Source organism: Cydia amplana, chromosome 27 (assembly GCF_948474715.1).
Source record: "Cydia amplana chromosome 27, ilCydAmpl1.1, whole genome shotgun sequence".
NCBI classification, from domain to species: Eukaryota; Metazoa; Arthropoda; class Insecta; order Lepidoptera; family Tortricidae; genus Cydia; species Cydia amplana.
In genome coordinates, this window is record NC_086095.1 from 5023371 (window position 1) to 5046691 (window position 23321).

The 23321-nt window shown below is 37.0% G+C and overlaps 1 protein-coding gene across 1 annotated transcript in view; it reads left to right on the forward strand.

The window, feature by feature from the left end:
* Window positions 1–3610: 3610 nt before the first annotated feature.
* LOC134660471 (scavenger receptor class B member 1) overlaps window positions 3611–23321 on the forward strand; it is an 87749-nt gene continuing 68038 nt past the window's right edge. Inside the window, exon 1 of the mRNA XM_063516230.1 lies at window positions 3611–3756. Within this exon, the coding sequence (XP_063372300.1) occupies window positions 3699–3756 (58 nt within the window). The 5' untranslated portion in view covers window positions 3611–3698. The remainder of the gene's footprint in view (window positions 3757–23321) is intronic.

Genomic DNA, 23321 nt, shown 5'->3' on the forward strand with positions numbered 1-23321 from the left:
ATAAAACTTCAACCAAGTATTTTCGACTAAATATGTATACTTTAAAATCTACAAGAAAATCGTAAAAACAAGGAGTAGACAGAAGGGTAGTATTGGAACCCTTTGGTTAAAGTATTATGGCTATTTGACACGCCTACTGTCTTATGGCGTTATAATATGGGGAAAAACGACATGTACATTTAAAGAAAGTGAAGTTAAGCTATAATAAAAAAAATCGTTTTTTAAACGATTACGTTACACGTCCTAATCCAACAAGCTGCTTAAGCAGTAGGATGTACTTACAAACACACATACAATGGAAACATCACGTTTCCTTCTTTGTCAATCAGGTAAAAAAACCTAAACCTAATATAACCTTTTAGTGTTTGTTAATTCCTCTCTCATTTTCTCGAAAGTTAGCTGGAAGAGATCCCTATTAGGGATAAGTTCGCCTTTGTACATACATACACTTACATTGTGTAAACTTGATTAAGTGCCATTTAGTATTAAGTCCGCCCATTGTACATTGTTGTAAATATTTTGTGCAATAAAGTTTAAATAAATAAATAAACTGACATACATACATAAGTACGGCTACCACCAGTTGGACACTGACAAATTCCCTAGCGTTACGCAGACGTGGTTGAACTTAATAAATAAAATAAAAATAAAAATAAGGCAAAAGCTGTCATGGCGTGGCAAGGCAAAAGATCACCCAAATCATAAGATTATTTCGAATGGAGTTATCATGGCATATAAATCAATTTTATATGCTTTCATTTCCTTTCACAATTTGGACGTAATTCGCCGAAAAAAACGTTCAACAACTGTCAGATGAAATGAAAATACTACGTTATTTTGTCTAATTATGTATTCCTCTTTTTTAGTAACTATTTTTGTTTTCTTTGTTTTTATATCAATCTGTTTAAATTCGAGGTCTGCAGTCGTCTATACTCTATAGTTTATTATAAAGATAATCAACTAAATTAACAATGATAAACTGTAGTTAGGTATTTAATTATTTTTTTGAACATTACACAGATGGATAATATACAGGATGGCATAGCACACTCGTAATGATAGATGAAAATGACGGTGAACGGATATCAAACGTGTTCTTAAATCTAAGTTACAATTGTAGTTGATGCTTATTACTTAGTACCGGTAGCCACAACTTACGTCAGTATCTTAAATAAGGCTTCAGCTAAGTATCTTGAATTAACTAGTACATACGCGCATCAAGTTACTTGAAACACCTCACGTGTCTTTGCTAACAAATAGTCAAATATCAAGCGATTACGATTTTGACAATATGTCAATAGGGACTATTGTTTGAAGTATTCAAGTTACGCAACACTACTCACTAGTAAAATGTCAGTGGCATTCAATTTTGAACTCTACTGGAAACGTCTTAAAATTAGGACCTTAAGCAATAACACTAAACACACATTCTCTTCAGATACAAAATATGATAGTAGGATTGTATACCAACTTAATTTACAAAGAATATAACACTTTTCAATGACACATAGAGGAACTCATAACCTCACAATCGTTGACAAATAAATATAGACTCAAATATTATAAAATTAACATCCAAATTACATAGTTAAAAACCGTGACATAGTGCGTTTCGTTTCTGCTGGAGACGATGCGTTCGCGCAGGTATTTGATAATCGTATGCGAAATCGGTGACGTCAGTGGTTGCTTCAGAACCGGTGGGATAGCGTTTAGGTGGCATTGAGTACTTGTACCAAGGCTATGGCGACTAGTATGGGGTAAGCTAAGTACAAATATATTGTACAAATATACATATATACCTACGATAGGCGGCTGAAAAGTTCGCGGCCTTTAAAAAAAATGAAAGAGTATTAAAGTAAATGTTAATTATTAATCGTTTATAATCGTTAGTAATGGCGACAATATTTAAACTGCCAAAGAGGCGGGAAAAAAGAAGCATTTTTTTTCTTTTTTTCTAGCTTAGGCTACGAATATTTCAGCCTACGAGGCTTTGCATAGGTATAATATTAATTTAGGTACACATGGTAAAAGACGATTTGATTGGTAAATGGGGAGCGCACGCAAAGTTTTGAGTTTGACGCATATGGTGCTGCAATCGTTTAAAATAAAACATGTCATTAGGCACATACCTATGCTAAATTCAAAGAACTAAAATTTTTTTGGGTTCTGACAGTTATAGGCATTCTAATCTGGGGTTTGACCTCATTTGAGAATGGATATAAAAACATTGGTAGAGTTGAACTACTCGTACCTGCTTAAAATATTACGACTATTTTACACCCCTACTTAAATACGGATTCATAACGTGGGAAACATTAATGAAAATATAAAGAAATAGGGAAAAAATATAACCAAAAAGGATATTAAGGTGCAGGGGGGGCAATTTAGACTGCGGGTTAATTTAAACTAATCGAAATATCTTCCATGTTTTACATTATTAACTAGAGTCACACACAACACCTCTTTTTCGCTACCTGGACATAACTCTAGTTAATAATGTTAAACATGGAAGATATTTCGATTAGTTTAAATTACCCTGCAGTCTAAATGGCCCCCTGCACCTTACATATTATTAGGTATGCCATTTTGAAAATTATTTATTTACAATGACCGTATATCAATCTCATGTTCTGTTGTAATTCAAACAAGACACAGAATGTAAATAAATTAGAAATACTAATCAGAAAAAAACTTAAATAATAAGTACATCCACAGGCTATTTTTAACTCATAAACAACCTAACCAACCAACTCATAAACCTTTTAAAAAGGTAAAAGACAACTGGAATCTCTTCCACTGATCGTGAAGCATGCAAAAACAAACAAATATTTATAATTTGACAGTTTTTAATCATGATCCATCTAAATCATACGTTTTATTACATTCTGCAAACTGCAGATATGTTAAGAGATACATTAGAACGATAAATTTTATTGTTGTCAAGAAATAATGGCTTGTCAAATTATAATCGCCATTTTAATTTATTTTTAACCAATTTTAAAAATAAACACTACCTATACGATATTCGTTTATTTTGTCAACCTGATGGAAAATAAGGAAATAAGTTTACAAGTCATAAGAGATCGTTTTCTTGTTGATTTTGTAGCAAGTAAAAAATATTTTAAAATTAGCATAAATGGTCCTAATAAAGAAAAACTGCTACAACCTGCAAGGACTGGAAACAACTTTCCACAGAAAAATCTGGTTCATTTGTTTTATTTAATATAAATACTTAAAATAAATTTGAAGATACAGGTGAAAAACGATACCGGCCCATTATTTTTTCAATGAAATAATTACTACACTTGCTATTTAGGAAATGAACTAATTATATCTTCTTTCTCAAATATCTTAAAATTAAATAGTTTTGCTACTTTTACTATGTCACTGTATTTGCATTACTAAATTTTATATTATAATCGTCAAGTGTAAATCAATCTAGAGGCCTATTTGAAACATAAAAATTCTACTCAACAATACTTCACAAAACCAGTCGTGTCAAATCCGAATCATATCAATAAACAGGTTGACATTTTTCGAATAGGCCTAGAGCTTTTCAATGAAAAGCTACTTCAACTTCATTACTACACCAACCTCGTTTTGTCCCCAGGCCCGCAGTCGCCGTCCCGCCGCCGACGCGTGCGCACCTCGCAGTCCGTGTGTGTGTGTGATGTACTAGTGTTGTAGTGTGTGACAACATGCAGGGCCGGGATAAGTTGTGTGCCAAGCTCACGAGCGCCTTTCTTAGGAAGTGGTGTAAGTATTAATTTTTAGTTTTCTACGTCCTGTTTAGAAATTTTTGTCAATATCTACAATGTGTATTACTTGGGCGAAGGTAAACAGGTACTTTACTTAAGTAAACTTTGAATAATTTTAGTATGGTAATTAAGTTAGGCATACTTTTAGTTAGTACATTCTATTTTAGGCTAGGTTTAGGTCTAACTTTAAATCAACATAAAACTTCACTATGTTACTGAAATATTATACTATTTCTGTCAGTACTATCACGTACTATGTTACATTGAACTTCAACAAGTTAATACATGAATATGGTGAGTCTTACCAAAAAGTAGCATATAACCTTATTTGTTTAAAATTTATTAACGGTTATTCTTACCTTCACACTTTTTTCTTTACTCTAATACTTTTCTCAAAAATTAATCAAAACCTTCAACCGGGACATATTTCATACTAAAAGGGGGTGTTGCGGCAGGGGTAGGCGCTGGGACGCTAGTGTGCCTAAAACACTATACTAAACCCAAATCATAAAAGGCTGGCTATAATTTGTTTTTCAAAAAACACAATTTAACCGAATCAGTAGGTACCTAAGTATATAAAGAAGAACCCCTCACAATTCAAAAAGAAATTTCTAAATTTCTCTATGATCTGGCAAAAATGTCTGTCACTTCTTAAATATATCATTAATAATTTAATATCAATGACTTTTGCCCGTTTTCCATGAACATTCCTTTGCGTCTTCGGTTAGTCTCATAGCGGAAACTATTGCGTTAAAATGCTTCGTTACCTAACGCGACGCGATGCGTATTAAATCAAATTAAATCCTAGTCACATATTATATATGCAAAATATCACATTATTTACTTTCTCCAAAATGGACTAAGTAAATAGGCTTAGTATTTTTTGTTTTTGACTTTACATCCCCATTTTAATAACACCCTGTATAGGTACTTATTTTTTTAAGTGGTGGGCATACGAGCGTACCCGTACAGTCATCAGCAATAATGTCTGGCAAGATATTTTTGAACATTTTGTTCTGCAAGATATATGTACAAGTACAGAGCAACTGATGATCACGATACCTTAGGGTCCAAAAACTTTTGTGTTTGTATACAATCATATAGAGTGACAGAGTCAGACCAAGATAGATAGACAGATAGATAGAATAGATATAATACTCTTTATTGGCACACCTTAGTAAAAAGATACAAAAGAAAACAACAATTGTTTATTGATTGAATGTAGAGGCAGACAACAGGCGGTCTTATCGCTAAAGAGCGATCTCTTCCAAACAACCTTTGGATAGCGGAAACAGAGAAATAATCGAAATGGTAGGTGTAAACCAAGCTAAGTTGACAGCGATTTTGATAGCATAGAAGATTGACGTTTATAATAACACTTGCACAATCTGTCCTATCAAAATCGCTGTCGAGTTAGCTTGGTCTTACTTTCGCCAACACTAAGTAAAATTCAAGATGGGCCCGTCCACTTCACCGTCTAACGAAACACTTGTTTAAGAGCCAACAGGAGCTAAGATTTAAATATTTTAGGTAAATATACCCGTCTCGCTAACGGAAGCGGCTCCTAAAACTAGTGCGATAAGGACAAGGCGAAAAATCCTGCGTAAGAATCTCAAAAATCGAGGTTTCGTACTCGACTGTTTCCTCCTCCAAAACTTAACCAATCGTAACCAAATTTGGGAATCTAAATGATTATGACATTATCTGTGTCGGACCGTTTTGCTTTTTTGACTAATTCATATCAGTTTTGAATAGCACGCCTCTCATTGCGGCATAGTCAATTAGGCCATTTTGGCCATTTTTGAAGGGCTCTAGCGCCTTAAAAAGCAAAAATATCAAAAAAAGCAAAACGGTCCGACACAGATATTGACAATATTAATCTGTGTTGAAAAAATCATTGCTCTAGCTTCAAAACCCACGGAGGAAACAGTCGAGTACGTTTGTATGGAGAAATGACCACTCCTGTTGGCTCTTAACGTTAGTGGAATGTCGGTTACGAAACCTTTGCGTTTACTGTTGCGTGGACAAACAATACTCCTGCGCATGTGTAGTAAAAATGGCGATCAATAAACGGTTTATTTATCTTTATATCTAGAAGCCGATTGTGGGCAGTCTGTGTAAACATACTCATATAATAAATAGATTTTCATAAAATCATTTTATTTGTAAACGAAATTAAATAAGTAAGTAATTAACTGAGCTAACATTTAAATTTTTTAAATATGCTGTTATTCTAATAAAGGATATATACTAATTTTATTTACATAATAATATACCTAAATGAATAAAATGCAAATATAGATGCAGTCCAAATTTTAAATTATTAAAGGATTTACCTATGTATGTAATATTATACTAATAACTCATCAATTAAATAAACGATCAAACACGTTTTACGAGACTGCGCTAAAAACACTTCCCTGAGTATTTTTGTTGTAATTCGTTATTGTATGATTTGTGTATCTTACACATCAATTTTACGTGACACAATTGGATTTTTATTTTATTTTGTAAAAAAAAATTGAGGGATGAAATGACGTTGACTGATAAAAAATATATATTTACCGCAAAAATAAATTAAAATACTCAAATGGTCATTTCTCAGGTGCAACTCCTATTACGAGTAAGATAGGTTAACTAGGTGGTAAATTATCATATGTTTTTCTATGCATCTTTTTGTTTAATCTCGACAAACGAATATTCATGTTTTTTGACTTATTAAATTACCTGATTGACTTTGACCTTTGTCTACTCGTGACTTTATAATGGGCATCGGTAAGACCTTGTGTAGGCACTGTTTTTTCCTTCTTATTGTATTACGAGGAAATGATTTTGACATGTAAAGAATCTTTGCAGACTTCTTTTTTTTACTTACCTACTCATCATATAATTTATTAAATGTCAACCATGGCATTACAAGGTGTTAACATAGGTAAATTACATTATAAAGTGCAACATGGACCCTGCAAGGGCGAGAAAAATCTTAAAATTACTTAAACTGTAGAAAAAATATAAAAATAACAATCGATACGTTGTTTTGGTTTATTCGTTATTTAAGCTACATTATAGTAGTTTAAAAAAGTAGTATCTATTTTCCATACAAAAATGAAACTGCAGTACAATAATCTGTCAGGTGTTTAAAAAAAATCCCTGCTATAGGTACCTGTCGCTAAATAAATTATATGATATATATTATACTTAAAGTTATCTATTAATTGTATCTTAAAAAACAAAATAATGTTGAACTCTTATCACACGTACTCAAACAAATTGTTGTTGATGTTTGAGTTTTATGCAATTTTTGGAATGTTCCCTTCTTAGTTTCACTCATCTCAATATCAAAATAATTGTGAATGTGTATAATATACATAGGCTAAATTAAAATTTGGCATTAAAACGTGCCCGCTATATTGTGTGTAGCACAATATAGCGTGATTAACCTAATTGATTTTCTAATTGTTCCGTTATAACCTACTTAAATCCTTTAATTATTGTATGAAATGAGATTCCTTATTAAATGGAATGAAAGCATTAAAAATTCAATCGTATAAACGACGCAGTTCTGATACCTCATTAAAATAATTCGATAAAAGAATCATAAACCTTGAAAATTACTATTAAATACTATTAATTTAAACTTTAAATTTTAAAGCAATAAATAATCTTATCATACAAAAGACTAGGTTTTAATTGTCGTGCGTTATGGTGTGGATAACTACTAGTTATTATTAAATAGGTATTAGTAAGCTTCTAAATAAATTAAAAGTGGAAAAATTCACTGTCTTGGGTGGGACCTGAACCCACGACCACTGGATCACTAGTACAGTGCTCTTCCATCTGAGCTACCAAGACCGTACCCAATTCAGTGAATATTTCCACCATATATAAGCCCTAGGGAGGCTCATAGCGACATCTACCGTAAGAGTACTACACTTCTTAAACGGCTACCCGAGTTCCAAATCATATTGGAAATTCACCAGTAATGATGCGCTATCCCATACTAAATTAATTTTGTATTAAGCAGAAACGTCTGCGAACGATGCTATTAATAAGCTTCGAAATAAATTAAAAGTGGAAAAATTCACTGTCTTGTAAATTTTTCCACTTTTAATTTATTTCGAAGCTTAATAGCATCGTTCGCAGACGTTTCTGCTTAATACAAGATTAATTTAGGTATTAGTAACTAACGATTCATCGATAATTATAATACCTATGTATATATGTACCTACCATCGTCCACACATTAAACTTACAATTCGTAAACCTTATTCAAGGGAAATAAGGTCCACCGATGATCAGCATAGTGTGTTGCTGTATGAGACTTGAATGATAATTATTTCGTGACGTTCGTTCGGTCTTTGGCGTTCCGGTACGCATTCTTTGGTGATTTTATAAGTGGTTACTATGAAACGATTACACACGAATTAAAATAATAAATAAGTTTTTGGCAAAAATTTCATTTTTGGTACAAGCTTTTCTTACGACAGACAACTAATTAATACTTATCGAGACAATTCTAAAAACCCCTAAAACAATTAGGTTGCGTTGTTTCATCACAGAGTTCCTATGGCCACCTCCTTTCTCCATCATCAGATCAGCTCGATGGTACTATATTGCATTGTCACCCGACTTACATGTGTATGCAAAATTGCAGCTCAATCGGAAACCGGGAAGTGGATCAAATTTAACTTGCAAGATTCCAGTAAGTACATAGTTACATACTGGTCGACCTAATAAAAGCTTGTTAAAATACCTGCCTGTTAATAAATTTACTATTACTTTTACTTTGACTTTTTACATGTTACTTTTGACGACTTTTATAAATTCATATTTAATTACACAAACGGGTCTGCCGCGATATAATTTCATTGTTGTTACCTTTAATCGCGGTTATATTGCGGTAAACCCGTTTGTGTAATTAAATATGTGTACAAAACGCGAGGGCTTTTATTCAGTCATGCCATAATATTTAAATTGTTTTTTTTTCCTTTATACTCGTACAGTGTCGCTTTCAGTACGAATCTAAAGAAATCCAATGATAGAGGTACTAAAGAACCACTTATTTGACCCCCCATGTATGTTTATAGAAAGTTATGGTTTCGGAGTATTCATCGATATTTGTCTCCACACATATTTCACAAATTATTAGTTTATTTACACCCTTTGTTAATTATTTCAATAAATAAATTACAGTCCTAAAACATGAGTCAAATCTGTGGAGTTTTTGTTTGGTATGAAATATTTTATATTTTTTCCCTATTAATATTTAATACTCGCGACAGAATATACTTAAAAGTATGATTTTTAAAGTATAGGCCAATAATAATTATATCCAATTTTATTAAAAAGTTATAAATGTATGAATATCCACTAACTCTGGTCATCAATTGTGATTGTCACATAAACGCCAGGCAGCCCAGGTATTCCTACTATTCCTAGAATCTAGCTAGACCTAGACCGACCGGTTTTGGATATACGACGTGACTCAGCCAGTTATAGAGTATTAAAATAAGGCGGTAAACTCGTTAAGAGGCTCGGTAAAATACGATTTTCCTTTCAAATGCTGTTTGAAAATCTTTTTTGATGTGCAATAAATTATTTTTCCAAAATATTCCAAATGAGAAAATACGACAACTTCTAACAAATTTGTATGGACTATAGTTTGGTTTTACGGTACCTATTGATTTATGTTCATAAGAAACTACATACAACAATTTTTAGGAATTAGACGAAGTCCTAAGACCAAAATCTTTCTGATGTTGAATGATTACGTAAAGATACCTAACTATATTTTCAACTGATAATCTGAAACTACTGTCGTAACATAGGCAAAGTAACATCTATATGATAATTATTTGTAACGTTATCTATGAAAAGGGACCTTATTGTCGATGGCGCTTACGCCATTATTAACGATGCTCCGATATAAATACGATGCCGCGCGACGCTGTGCGGCGTAAGCGCCATCGACAATAAGGTCCCTTTTCATAGATAATGCCCCATTTCTAGTGTTCAGTACAAATTTACAAAACCTTGGTTAACGGAGCGCTTATGGGATCATTTCGGTTTTCAAAATCGGTCAAGAATATTCTCCGAAACCGTTTGTCATATAGTAGTTTATGCAACAGTGATATAATAAGGGTTCTTAAAATTCAAGGGTCGAAAGACCCGAGAATTTTAAGAACCAATTATGAGCTGTTGCATACATTACTTTTTCTATGACAGCTGCAGCAAAAAAAAAAAAAAAGTTATTATTAAAAAAAAAGAGTTATTATTAAAAAAAAAAGAGTTATTATTTAAAAAAAAATGAGTTATTATTTAAAAAAAAAAGAGTTATTATTAAAAAAAAAAAGAGTTATTATTGTAAATGAAAACATACCTCTTTCAATCAAGATGATCGGAACTTGTATCTTTAAAAAAAATAAAACAGTTGTATTATACTCATAAGATGACTGCTAGCAGTCATCTTATGAGCCTATAGACAAAGCATTCAAATGACATTGCTTTAGATATCACTGTCAGTCATTTAATTGACACATTTAAGTGCTGGAGTAGAAAAAATATTTTCTCTCGGAAACGTTAGTAGGTAAGTACCTATTTGTAATATTACTTCAGTAGATTTTGTATTGAGACTAGGTGCGGGTCTACCCGTTTGTGTAATTAAATATGGGAACGGATTATTTATTAATCATTACATCTGTAAAATTTTGGACATTTAAAGCAACTTTAACACTGTGATTAGATTAAGGGTTTTTTCATGTACTATAATAATAATTATATGAAATATGAGAATAATATCGATGTCAAGTTTACTTGCCTAGTTAACTAGGCCAAATAAGGCAATAACTAATCGCTGCAATTAATAATGGCTTCCAGCTAACTGCGTTATGTTATGAGACACCTGACATACATTAGTTGAAGATTGACTCATTCACAATTTAGGTGACAAATTAGTTTAAATACATTTAATGTGTGTCATTATTTATGTACTTTTAGTCACCTGCGATACATTTGATGTACCTAGTTTGTCATATTGTCAAATGGTAAAAATGGCGTACCTTTTAGGCGGGAAATCGTATCAAAGTTATCAAATGTATTAAGCGGGATCTACTATATATGTATTACCAAGTTACCGGTGTGTACTTATAACCTAGGTGGATACTGCGGATACGTCCATTCCGTAACAAATTTAGTACAATAATAACTACTTATATTAAGATTACGTAGCTATTAGAACAACAATAGCGTGGCTAATTCTGCAACAATCCGCAGGAAATACTAAGTCAAATTTCATAATAATAATCTTTGCTAATAATCTGTGAAATAATAAAGCATAAGTAACAGTTCATATAACCGAAGACGGCTATCGTTTCCCAAATCCCATATCAAATGAAGTCCAGTCAGCAGCAGAAATACTAAGCGGGCGAGGCGTTCAAAATTACCTTGACACGCTATTAGGTATTCTCTAAACAATAAAGTCGCGTCAAGATCATTTTGAACAGCTGGGCAGCTAAGCAACTTCTGCTGCTGACTGTACTAATTAACATACAGGGTATTAAAATGGAAAGACGAATGAGAGAAAAACCAAATTGGAGAGAGCTTTTGGTTTTTAGCACTATAATTATCACTACATCCATAGAGGAAAAAATACATAGATTGCTCACTCCATACATCAGTTTTAGTACCAAAAAGACTATTAGCATCTAGCATCGAGTAGCGGAACTATCAGTACTGCTACATCTATTGTCAAGTAGCAGTACTGATAGTTCCGCTACTCGATGCTAGATGCTAATAGTCTTTTTGGTACTAAAACTGATTTATGGAGTGAGCAATCTATGTATTTTTAATAGATTTAATAGATGTAGCACCGACCGGAAAGTCTTATCTCAACAGCATAAGACTTTCCGGTCGGTGCTACATCTATTGTCAAGTAGCAGTACTGATAGTTCCGCTACTCGATGCTAGATGTAGACACTGAAATTAATAGTCTAACTGATGTATGGAGTGAGCACTCTTGTCTTACTATATTTCTCTATGCTACATCTTACAGAACGAAGTCACCCACCGGGCCACCCGTCTGTCTGTCTGTATGTTCGCGATAAACTCAAAAACTACTAGACGGATTTTCATGCGGTTTTCACCTATCAATATCAGTTGTCCTTGAGGAAGGTTTAGGTGTATAATTTGTTAAGATTTTGTGTAAATTGATTGAAATATGACAATGTTTGCTAATAATGTCGGAAAAAATCACGCCTTACTACCCGTGCGAAGCCGGGACGGGTCGCTAGTAACTGATAACAGGAACACTGCATTAAAATGGTGTTTTAACAAGTCACTCAACAGGCCGGGATTTTTATAAAGCCCTTTTTAGGGTTCCGTAGCCAAATGGCAAAAAACGGAACCCTTATAGATTCGTCATGTCTGTCTGTCTGTCCGTCTGTCCGTCTGTCCGTCTGTCTGTCCGTCCGTATGTCACAGCCACTTTTCTCCGAAACTATAAGAACTATACTGTTGAAACTTGGTAAGTAGATGTATTCTGTGAACCGCATTAAGATTTTCACACAAAAATAGAAAAAAAACAATAATTTTTTGGGGTTCCCCATACTTCGAACTGAAACTCAAAAATTTTTTTTTCATCAAACCCATACGTGTTATGGATAGGTCTTCAAAAATGACATTGAGGTTTCTAATATCATTTTTTTCTAAACTGAATAGTTTGCGCGAGAGACACTTCCAAAGTGGTAAAATGTGTGTCCCCCCCCCTGTAACTTCTAAAATAAGAGAATGATAATACTAAAAAAAATATATGATGTACATTACCATGTAAACTTCCACCGAAAATTGGTTTGAACGAGATCTAGTAAGTAGTTTTTTTTTATACGTCATAAATCGCCTAAATACGGAACCCTTCATGGGCGAGTCCGACTCGCACTTGGCCGCTTTTTCTAAACTGAATAGTTTGCGCGAGAGACACTTCCAAAGTGGTAAAATGTGTGTCCCCCCCCCCCTGTAACTTCTAAAATAAGAGAATGATGTAACTAAAAAAAATATATGATGTACATTACCATGTAAACTTCCACCGAAAATTGGTTTGAACGAGATCTAGTAAGTAGTTTTTTTTTATACGTCTAAATACGGAACCCTTCATGGGCGAGTCCGACTCGCACTTGGCCGCTTTTTGTAAAATGTCCCACCGCCGGGCAAAGGCTTCCCCTCTGGACTTGATGTTACAGTCGCCATCAGATATATCGGAGCGGCCAAGGCATTCACAATATCTGAACAAGCACTCTAACGCCTTGACAATAGAGGCGTGCTCAGTTATTTGTGAGCACCTTGGCCGCTCCGATATATCTAATGGCGACTGTATGAATAAAAATATTTCTATTCTTAGTGTCCGCACGACTTCAAAGGAAAAAATATTCTGTGAATTTAATACTGTACTTTTGTTATGTCCAAAATTAGAATATGTTTAATATAATGTGGAACATATATAATTAAGGCAGAGTTAGCATGTGGTTCACAAAGTTACTCAACCGCGGCGATAATGCTCCACTTTTACTTGTCGTTCTGTTCGGAACTGTGTCGAATTCACGTGCTTTTAACGTAATATATTATATTCTCTATTGTGAGATGGGGCTGTTCATAAATTACGTCATCGATTTTTGACCCCCTAAAATCATCCAAAAATCATACTTCGAATGACCCCGTTTCCTCCTACGTCATGCTACCGTCATCCGATGTCCAGATCCCCGGAGTTGAATTTGAAATGACGTAATTTATGAATAGCCCCGATGTTGTTGAGTGCCATTGACGTATATTATCTCAGGACGGGCCTTACGGGCACTAAATATGGTACTAGTTCAGCGGTGTAGTCACGAATTCGAGCCAATCGTGCAGTCTAACGCAACTAGTTGCGACCAATCGCGCGCGTGATGCGAACTCATCAACCAATCGCGGTGTACGGGGTCACGCCGATGTACTGGCCCCATTCATGTCCCATTCTTATTGCCCGTAAGGCCAGTCCTGAGATATAGGTATGTCAATGTTGAGTGCGAACAAGCATGCACATACGCAAATTGATCGTACATGAATACTGGCAGTTTTTCTTTTTTCGTATTTGTCGTCTTAGAGATGCCTTCGAATGGGTATATAATCCTTATGATGAATTACTATTTAAACATATAACACTTTAAACTCTGGCGATTTGTTCACGTATTTAATTACACAAACGGGTCTAACGCGACCACAGCTAGTGCAACTAAGCTGAAACGAACCATATCGCAGTAGACCCGTTTGTGTTCAAACATGTCACGCAAACAACTCATTTCAAACTCAAATTCACAGATTTTCTTTTCTTTTGTTATGAGAAAATGCTCTTAGTTTCGTCATAAGTAAGTACTTTAATTAAATATGAGGTAATGAGGTAACAGTCATAGTAAATACATAACCGCAATTTGTACTTCGCACGCAGTAGCAAAAATGTCGACACTACTCGACTGACGGGCTTAGCTAAGTAACAATCGTTTTTGGAAAACGCAAATCCGAGACTTAAATCATGTATTAAAATTATGACGTGTATTTTGGAGCATTGTGAAATAGGTATTGATTTTACTCAGGTGTGGGGATGAATTTTAATCAATTACACTTATTTTTAATGCACAAATGTTAGTTTTATTTTCGCAGTTATACTAATATATTTATTAAGACACATAAAATTACAAAGAAATCTAAATACAATGTGATTATAAAACTACTAAGTAATCTAGCTTACTGACTAACTTATACTAAAACTAAACTAAACCACGAATTAAATATAAAAAACCTCACCAAAGTCTCCTGCCTCTGGAATGGTGCCAAGGATGCTGGCGGCGTTGCCCCTTTGCACTGCCAGACTTAAGCCCAAGGGCTCCACACACACACACACGGTCGTTGACAAGCATTCTAACCGTCTGACCTTGGTCTGACCTTGGTCAGTTTTGGTCCAATTTTGTTGGAAACAACTGTCTACGCCTACTACTGTCTAGGCCACGCGGTCTGAAGGCTTGTCGGCGACCATGTAGCAAGGGCTTTAAACGCTGGGCAAAGAAAGAGCCTGCTCTGTGGTCGCCCGAGACACCTATTAGCTGGACCGATATTTCTTTCATGAATTTTTTTGTGTCAGTCGACCATGGGCCCAGCGTTTCCATTGCAAGCGCCGCAAACTCGTACTCGTTCATTTAGGAAAGCGTATTTGCGGCGCTTGAGAGTCTGGGCCTGGCGCGCGAGTTATACTTCATAGACTAGGAATCCTCTAGATCTAGACGGAGTTTAGAGCAATTATTTCATGAAACCGATGCTGCCAAAAATACTGGGGTGCGGGGGACGGAGTGAGCGAGTCCCGTGCCGTGATTGGTCCGTTCAAAGACACGGACGTCACACAAAGACACTTTGACTGGAGTAAAACTACCGTATATTTGTGGCAGAGGGAGTAGCGCTACTATGCTCATTCTGGAGGATGTCTTGTCTGTGTTATACTTACCTAGTGCTTATTTACTAGTTTGGCGCGGTGACCGAAAATGAGTGTTGGCTTCCAACGTTACTTCCAACACAAAAGCACGCCACGGTCGTGCGCGGATCCACGCCAGTTTTCCCTGGCACTAGGGTTTGCAATCCGGATCCGAAATGTATGAAATTATGCGGATCTCGATCCGGATCCGCGGATTTTGCCATACATTTCAGATCCGTCGTGCAAACCCTACCTGACACCGAGCTTCGGAAATCTACCTCCACTCTATCCACCCATTCGTATATAGTTTAACTAGTTCTCATTTATTAGGACCTAGCCTTCTTATAATATCAAAATGACAATCGAAACTATGATAACTGTATAGAAATGATCACTTCTCGTGGAGCCTGTCATCACTTTTTTAGGGTTCCGTACCCAAAGGGTAAAAACGGGACCCTATTACTAAGACTCCGCTGTCCGTCCGTCCGTCCGTCTGTCACCAGGCTGTATCTCACGAACCGTGATAGCTAAACAGTTGAAAATTTCACAGATGATGTATTTCTGTTGCCGCTATAACAACAAATACTAAAAACAGAATAAAATAAAAGTTTAAGTGGGGCTCCCATACAACAAACGTGATTTTTGACGCAAGTTAAGCAACGTCGGGCGGGGTCAGTACTTGGATGGGTGACCGTTTTTTTGCTTGTTTTTTCTAAACTGAATAGTTTGCGCGAGAGACACTTCCAAAGTGGTAAAATGTGTGTCCCCCCCCCCCCTGTAACATCTAAAACAAGAGAATGATAAAACTAAAAAAAATATATGATGTACATTACCATGTAATCTTCCACCGAAAATTGGTTTGAACGAGATCTAGTAAGTAGTTTTTTTTTATACGTCATAAATCGCCTAAATACGGAACCCTTCATGGGCGAGTCCGACTCGCACTTGGCCGCTTTTTTTGTAAACTTTTAAAGGTAGGTAGGTATGTATGTATTTACACACTTGAGGAAGCGGCGCGGCGATTAAACATAAAGGGTCAACATACACGCAAGGACGACCTGTTTTTTCTGAAGGCACATTCAGATTTCATAATATGATACCAAGCTGATATTATTTAGCTGAGGAGGACTGGTTGAAGACTTAAACACCTTTGTTAAATTTTGTTTCTAACAAACAGAAACGTAAGTTTAATTAATATTAATTATCATTTCTCCGCTACTTAAAGGTTGTCTGGAATAGATCACTCTTTAGCGATAAGACCGCTTGTTGTTGTCTGTCTTCATGTATTATGTGTAATGTTTTATTGACGTTGTGCAATAAAGAGGATTTGTATTGTATTGTAATGTTAAAATGACGGATAGGGACGGATAACGATTATCAGCGATTTGTTAGATTTGATTTGACAAATGTTTATAATTTTTGAATAACGCTATAAAATAAGAGTCATGTTGGAATCATATTTTAAAGAGCTGAGTGTGCCTTTTGGTAAAACGAGTTGAACTTTAGATTGACTTGAAAAAGTAAATTGAGGAAAATTATTAACTTGACTGCTACTGACTCAAAAATATGACCTTTGACCTGGCACGATCTCGGTTATTTGATTTATTTGGTCTTACAGGAACTGTTCACACTGTTACATTTGACAATACACAAGTTACGAAGTAACAAGTGAGTTTTTTGCGAAGTGGTGACAATATGTAATTTTTTTTAAATAATTGGTAATGCTTTATATTGGAACATAAAAAGACAAACTAAACAATAAAACTATACTAAAGTATCATTCAATAGAACTTGCTAACTATGTAAACAAAAGTTACTAGTAAATTGACATTCAGTGACAATTTTAGTATGGCGGTTTGTTTACATAGTTAGCAAGTTCTATTGAATGACACTTTACATAGTTTACATGCATTATAAAACTTAAAATAAATTTATAAATGTTTGTTATTATTTTTTCCTTTAATTCAAAAAATTGACTCAATTTTCAGGATTTACAGGAAAACCTATGCTACCTGTATAAATACTTAAACCGGCAAATCCTTAGCTTTATTATTAGCCATGAAGTTTGAAACACAGACATGTGACGTCACAATCAATTACTTTACTCTTTATTAATAGTTCTTATTAAATTGATAATATCTATATGTAATATGTATATTCAATTAACTATAGAAATTACGTCAAAAAATTACTGCGTTCTACAATTTCTCAATAAATTTCTAATGCTGATGCTGTATGTATTTCGTGTATGGTGTGAAATAATTTATTTTAACTCCTATCAACATAATTGTAAGAAAACTGGCATATACGTGTTACGTAGGGTAGACTTACAAGTATGTCGGTAGTTGCACATTTGCAAATAAACCAGTCTGCTATGGATCTCGATCTTTTATTCATCTAACATTGGCGCAGTCGAGTTTAAAATTAAATTTAAAGTACTTTACGCTTCGTTTTAACATGCCATACGGTAAAATAGAACCATTTTCGTTAGAATCTAATTGGGACAATTATGTGCGTCGCGTAAAACAGTTTATTAAGCTAAATGCCATAAGTGACGACCTAAAAGTGCCCACGTTGTTAACGGTGGTCGGTGGCGAGTGTTACGATTTACTTTGTGATTTGTGCTCCCCTGCCCATCCAGAGGACAAAGGTTTCGACGATTTGGTGGCCTTATTAAAGAAACACTTAGAACCGGAAAGATCCGAGATAGCCGAGAGACACGTTTTTCGGCAAAGGGTGCAACAGCAGGGTGAAAGCATCCGCGTTTACCTTCAAGGGTTAAAACATTTGGCTAAAACCTGCAACTTCGGAACCGGCCTCGAAGAAAATCTACGAGACCAATTCGTCTCGGGGTTATGCAGCGAGGATATGCGTTCTAGATTGTTCGCCGAGAAAGACATAGACTACAAGAGGGCCGTGGAGTTGGCCAGCGCGCTCGAGGCGGCGGAGCGGCACGCGCACACGGCGTGCGCCCCGGCCGGCGACGCGGGCGCCGGCCCCGGCCCCGGCGCGGCCGACGACGGCCTGCACCGCGTGAGCGCCGGCCGCGGGGCGCGCGCCCGCCCGGGCGGCGGCGCCGGCGGCGGCGCCGGCGGCGGCGGCAGCGGCGGCGGGCCACAGCGGGGCCCGTGTGCGCGATGTGGGAAATCCACTCATCCACCAAATAAGTGTCGGTACAAAAACTTTACGTGTGATTCGTGTGGCGTCAAGGGCCATTTAAAAGTTATGTGTGCGCGCAAAGGTGAGAGTGGCGATTTTTCCAATAAGAGGACGGCTAAAGGTCAGTACTTTTTAAATAAGAGTAGCGATTCGGACGATGACGATTGCCATTTCTATAATTTGGTCTCGAAGGGAGATAACGACGGACCGTATTTAGTGAAGCTATCCGTGAACGGTACTTTTTATAAATTTGAAGTTGATACGGGAAGTAAAATATCTGCAGTTTCGAAATTGTTTTATGAAAAACATTTGTCACATTTACCTATTAACAAAAATGTGTTGTTGTTAAAATCTTATATTAGTGATCCTATCGAGGCGCTCGGTTATATTGATGTAGATGTGATTTGTGGACAAAATTCGGCTAAACTTAAATTACATGTTATTGAAAATGGTGGGCCCCCGCTTATGGGTCGCACTTGGATAAGAAAATTAAAATTGTTGGAATATATGGAATGTCACAATATATCTGAGAGCGATTCGGTGGCACTACTGTTAAAAAAAGAGTATCCGGAGGTATTTGCGGAGGGTCTAGGTACTTTTAAATCGCGTATTCGTTTACACCTAACGGATGATGTCCCCGTGTTCGTGAAGGCGCGCGCGCTGCCGCTGGCGCTGCGCGAGCGCGTGGAGCGCGAGCTCGGGCGCCTGCAGCGGGAGGGCGTCATTTACAAGGTCGAGCGGTCGGATTACGGAACACCTATCGTCCCGGTTATTAAATCGAATGGTGATATCCGTATTTGCGGTGATTATAAAATCACAATAAATCCTATTCTCAAAGACTTTCATTATCCACTCCCGCGAATAGAAGAGATATTTGCAACGTTAGGAGGCGGTGAACAGTACACAAAATTAGACTTATCAAATGCATTCCAACAGTGTCTATTAGAACAAGAGTCTCAGCCGATGACGGCTATAACCACACATGTAGGAACGTTTGTTTATCAGAGAGTACCTTTTGGTATTAAATGTATACCAGAAAACTTCCAAAAAATTATGGAAGAGACTCTTAGCGGCCTGCCGTCGACTGCAGTATTTGCAGATGATATTTGCGTCACCGGAAAAGATAGGGCAACACATTTGGCTAATTTAAGGGCAGTTCTGCAGAGACTTAAAGAAAATGGACTCCGTATTAATTTCGATAAATGTCAATTTTTTAGAGATAGTGTAACTTACTTAGGGTATAACATTGATAAGGACGGTTTGCATACAGATACAAAAAAAATTAACGCAATAGTTGCAGCCCCGCGTCCCACCAATGTCACACAATTGAAAAGCTTTATGGGCTTAGTAAACTTTTATTCCAAATTCTGTTCAAACATGAGTGACATACTTAAACCGTTGTATAATTTATTAAAAAAAGATGTTGATTGGGTGTGGAGCAACGATTGCGATATTGCGTTTACCAAAATCAAGAAGGTGTTGTGTAGCGCACCCGTGCTGGCGCACTACGACCCGACGCTGCCGCTGGTGCTGTCGGTTGACAGCAGCGCGTACGGGCTTGGCTGCGTGCTGGCGCAGCGTGGCAAAGATGGCCGCGAGCGCCCGATCAGCTGCGCTTCGCGAACGCTCAGCGCTGCGGAGCAAAACTACTCGCAGCTGGACAAAGAAGCTTTAGCTATTGTTTTTGGGGTAACAAAACATCACCAGTTCCTGTATGGCAGGCGCTTTATACTTCGTAGTGATCATAAACCCCTCAGTTACATTTTTGGTAAAAATAAAGGCATTCCAGTCACAGCTGCGAGTAGATTACAGCGTTACGCTGTCACGTTGTCTGCTTACGATTTTAGCATTGAATTTGTAACGTCTGTACAGAACTGCCATGCCGATGCGCTGTCTCGTCTTCCTTTGCCCTCGACTGGCAATCGAGCTGAAAGAGAGGACGAGGCAGGCAGTTATCTAAATTTCATTCAAAGAAGTTTCCCACTCAGTTTTAAAGATATTAAAACCGAGACCGCGCGAGACCCAGTTTTGAGTAAAGTTATAGGGTATGTCATGTTCGGTTGGCCGAAAACTGTAAGTGATGATATGCTAAAATCATTTTTCATTCGTAAAGACAGCATTCATATTGATCAAGGATGTTTATTATGGGGCTATAAAATTATAATACCCATGACCTTGCAAAATGACATTTTAAAGGAAATCCACGAGGGGCATCCGGGGATCATTAAAATGAAACAAATTGCGCGTAATTATGTTTGGTGGGGGACGCTTGACGCAGACATCGAGCGAACGGCGCGCGAGTGCGACGCTTGCCGCGCGGTGCGCCCGGCGCCGGCGCCGGCGCCGCTGCACTCGTGGCCGTGGCCCGAGGAACCCTGGTCGCGCTTAAATGTCGATTGGTTAGGGCCTTTTAACAATAAATATTATTTGATCGTTATTGACGCGCACTCTAAATGGATAGAGGCGGAAAAAGTCAACAATACTTCTGCGTCAACAGTTATATCTTGTTTTAGGAGAATGTTTGCGCGTTTCGGTCTGCCTAAACGGGTGGTATCCGACAACGGACCGCCCTTCAGTTCACTTGAACTGAGGACATATTTTGAGAAGAATGGTATAAAACAAACCCTAACTCCGCCCTACCACCCGGCAAGCAACGGGGCAGCCGAAAATGCTGTGCGATCCGTAAAACGAGCCTTAAAAAAGGCAAACGTTGAAAACGAAGACGCAGAAACAGCCTTGAGTAGGTTTTTGTTCAGTTATCGCAACACGGAGCACAGCACTACCGGACGAGAACCGGCGGTCGCGCTACTGGGGCGGCGGCTACGTGGACGCCTAGACCTGCTGCGGCCTGACGCTGGTGAAGTCGTGCGCGAACACCAGGTCGCCAGTGAGCAACGCCGAGCCTCGCGCCCACGCCAAGCTACCGTTGGAGATCCGGTCCTTATCAGAGATTATACCAAGCAGAATAGAAAATGGGCGGAAGGGGTTGTTATAGACCGCCAGAGCCCCGTATCATATTCTGTTAAAACAGGAGATGGCCTGGTACACAAACGGCATATTGACCAAATGTTACAGGATAAACGCAAGTCTCGGTTTTCTCTTACTAAAGTCCAAGATCCTGTGGTGCCAGATGACGGACAACGAGAAGTTATCGTAAAAGAGAGCATAGTGGATGAGTGGCAGCTTGCAGAAGAGGAACCGGAGTCGCACTTGCCCGCTGTAAAAAGTCCAGTTCAAAACGCCGACTGTAAAGTGGGGCCCTCTTCGCCGCAGGTCGAAGGTCGAATTAAGCGACAGGCCGCTTTGCGTTGCATAGAAAAATTACAAAAAAAGTAGGTAAATGATCTAGTTACTTAAGTACTAAATTTAATATACACTCCGCAAATAACTTCAATACCTAATATCTAGTACCTATTTCATAATAATAAGTAAAGATAAGAATGATAGATTGCATAACTTGCATAAGTGTGTCAACACAACCTTGAACTTCATCCATATTATCGATAAGGAAAATCATGTAAAAAGCAATAACTTAGCACCTGTGAACCTTATGTCTTTGAAATAGGGTTTACTTATTGTCAGTTGACAATGGGGACGATGGTACAGTTAACAAGATCTTTAAGTTAAGACAGAATTCCATTATTTTTGTTAACTTACGCTAAACAAATATACCTATTGTATTTACAATATATTGTATAAGATACTATGGTGGACTTTATGTACCTACACCAAATATTATGTACCTAAATCATAATAGATATGTATAATAAGTACCTGCGTCCCGATATACATATGACATTGTTTATGTTTATTAGTAGTGCCATTTTAATTAGTTAAATTGAACATGGCCTTAGGTATATGAGCATGTAGCTTCTTGTAGTTACAAATCATAACTAGTTTAGGTATAAGTTATTATTGTGAAATGAGAGGGAAGTGTTACGTAGGGTAGACTTACAAGTATGTCGGTAGTTGCACATTTGCAAATAAACCAGTCTGCTATGGATCTCGATCTTTTATTCATCTAACAATACGTGTCACATGTACCTTACATGTACGCAGCAAATATCTTATTATTCACAGTAATACCTAATTGATTACAGATTAAGTAGTTAGGTATTAACATGTCAACAGATGTTGTTTTCACAGGTGTGTATGTTTATGACACGAGTAGAAGTAGGTACCTATTTAATCGATTCTACATCATATGCGAGAAATATCGAGAGTAAGTGCGAAAAATAGGAAATTCGCAACGAGTGGCGATAAATTAAAACATTAACCGAAGGGTGTGCTTTAAACAGTGGCGTAACTGGGCGTTTTTGTTTTTTGTTGTCCCCTACACTTTTTTTTTCAAATTTGGGATTTTTTATGTTATTTGTACTCGGAATCACGGGCTCTTTCTATCCTAATAGGAGAAAAAAAAACGTGTCCTAAGGTTTTTATTTCCATTACGTCACCATTTTTCATAGGCTTTGTATGGCGGTCGCGGAATGGAAAGATCGAAAAATGTATGGAAATTTTGGGACACTTTTTTTCTCCTATTAGGATAGACAGAGCTCGTGATTCTGAGTAGAAATAACATAAAAAATCCCAAATTTGAAAAAAAGTGTAGGGGACAACAAAAAAAAAACGCCCAGCTAGGCGTGGGCGAAGTGGGGGACGCGAGGCCCCTTCGGGCACAGTATTAGTTCACGTTACGCCACTGGCTTTAATTAAATCTACACGAGTGAAGTAGCACCAGCTGTACCTACTGTAATAGTATTTTATGCAACCGTTGTTTAAGAGAGGTCAAAAAAGGCGAGTGGCGTGAGTAACAATTTGAGGCGAAGCCGAAAATTGTTAATAAAGACGCCACGAGTATTTTTTGACTCAGTTAAACAACGTTGCATACAATACTTTTTCTACGACCAAGCACTTACTTT